The sequence below is a fragment of the Orbicella franksi genome, chromosome 3 (genome assembly GCF_964199315.1).
Source record: "Orbicella franksi chromosome 3, jaOrbFran1.1, whole genome shotgun sequence".
In the NCBI taxonomy this organism is placed as follows: domain Eukaryota; kingdom Metazoa; phylum Cnidaria; class Anthozoa; order Scleractinia; family Merulinidae; genus Orbicella; species Orbicella franksi.
This window is the reverse complement of record NC_138147.1, coordinates 28,285,889-28,288,044: the sequence shown is the minus strand read 5'-3', so window position 1 is coordinate 28,288,044 and position 2,156 is coordinate 28,285,889. Positions and strand designations below refer to the sequence as shown.

Genomic DNA, 2,156 nt, shown 5'->3' with positions numbered 1-2,156 from the left:
AACACCAGAGTCAGGCTGAACTCGAGACGGGTCATTCTAAAAATTAAGTACATAATTTTTGTCTTACGTCGTACAAGACATTTCGTGTCGGAATAACTCATCCATCTCATAAGAACTCCACGCTTTCTGCCTGTGTTATAAAAAAGAAAACATCAAAAAGCACCAAATGTCTAATTTTATGACTGTATTTTGTGTGATGTAGTCCACGCAGTAAAAAAATGGCAGTTTATTGTTTTTCATCTCTATTCGCAGTTGCAAACTTACAGTTTGAAACAACTTTTTTATTTACAGCAATGATGAAAACTTTCTCCTTGTTTATCTAATTGCTAGAGAAACATTTCATACTGATATATCAAAACGAGTAAGCACCCCTTTTAATTTCAGACAATGCTCACGAGAACTTTCAAAATCCCAGTCTTAAAACATCATTAACTTTTCACCATATTGCACTACAACAACTAACTCGAAAAACAAAGGCAAAGCACTTGTCTGATCGTGTCCTTCACCGCTTGTCTGACTTCATCTAGTTTCCAACAGTAAAGAATCGGGTTTAACGACGAGTTTAAGAAACCTAAAGTGGCTGTATAAGCCCCAGCAAGATAAAGAGATGCAGGTATTCCACTCCTAGCCCACAAAGCCTCCACTATGCCATAGGGAAGATAACAAGCGACCAGCGTCAGTTGCAGCCATATTGCAACGGACACTGCCTTTTTATATCGCGCTATGTGCAGTTGATTTGTTTGGTTCGGTTGTTGAACATGGCCTTGAACTTGATTTTGATGATTACGGAGGGTGAAGAAAATCTTTGTGTAAGAAAAAATAGAGATTATAAGACACAGTGGTATATAGATGATGCCATACCAAATGGTTATAAGGGGATTCCTAAAGTACATTGCTGAAAGGACAGCGGGCAAAATCCATAAGGTAAAAACGATCACGTAGGCCCGATTTAAAGTTACAACTTGTCTGTATCTCAGTCCCAACAACAGGGCGAGAAGTCTGTCTACGCTTATTGCAGTCAGAGTTCCGACTGACGCTCCACACAAAATATAAGCCATTATAAAATTTGCCGCTATAAGGTGAGGACAAATATTCCAATGTTCATTCACCACAGACATCCAACAGGTAACAACCAGAGGCTCTGCAGTAAGACCAACACAGAGATCAGTTGTTGCAAGGCAACGAAGCAAGAGTTTGGACGGCGGATGAAGCGAAGACTCCTTGTGAAGAGCAATTAGGATCAGAGCATTCCCAAGAAATGCAGTAACGGACAAGAAAGAGTTTAAAACTGAAAGAAATGTCAAATGGCCGTGCAGTCCAGCAGTTAAATCGGGCGAACAAAATAATTCTTCGAAAGTTTTCCGTTGTCCATCTCCAGTGAAGTTTGGTGCTGCCATAACGATCTGCAAAATAGCTATTTGAAGTTTATCTGGAATTAATGGCGAAACTTCTCAATTTAGTAAAGTTACGGCGCAGTTATCTGCCACCACAGTAACTGAGGAACTATCTAAACGCCTGTTTTATTTATTTCCTCCAACTTGTCACTATATGGATCATTGACAGGTTGGAAAGACAACTTAACTAGCCAAGCAGCTGGTGAACTGTCATAACCTGAAGGCTGACTGGTTTATGTTTTGCAACGTCAAAGAAGAAACTCGATATGTGTAAGCCACACATTCTTATGAAAAGGTGCTAGCGAAATATTCTCATGGGATTTCTGATTTCCCACCCCAAGGAAGTGTTTTGTTGCAGGTTCTTTCACAATGCGAATATTTTTTCACTGAAGGTTTTTTACAGTTGTTGAACTGTCCATGCCCCACTCCACGGCGGGAGAACTGGACAGTCCATCTTAGTTCGCTTTGTTGATTCCAATTTCGCTGGAAAACGTCAAGCTATAGACCCTTTTCATAAATGGCTACCAATTATAAATTCTTTTGTAAGTATTAAAATTAGCCTGACTAACCTCGTTTTTCAGTTGATAATTCAAAAGAATTTTTACACCCAAACGAGTTTAGTGAGGCTAATTTAAATGAAAACAAAAGAATTAAATTGGTAGCCATTTATGAAAAGGGTCTATATTTCGTAATAACTTTGATAAAATGGAGAATCTTCTCTGTACCAATCATGAATGATTTATATAACCTTTCCAGCAGTGT

General features: G+C 38.8%; 1 protein-coding gene across 1 annotated transcript; it reads right to left on the bottom strand.

The window, feature by feature from the left end:
- Window positions 1-458: 458 nt before the first annotated feature.
- LOC145483176 (beta-4C adrenergic receptor-like) lies at window positions 459-1,397 on the bottom strand. Its single transcript, XM_081461764.1, has one exon. The coding sequence runs from the start codon at window positions 1,395-1,397 to the stop codon at window positions 459-461; it is 939 nt and encodes a 312-aa protein (XP_081317890.1).
- Between the last annotated feature and the right edge of the window lie 759 nt (window positions 1,398-2,156).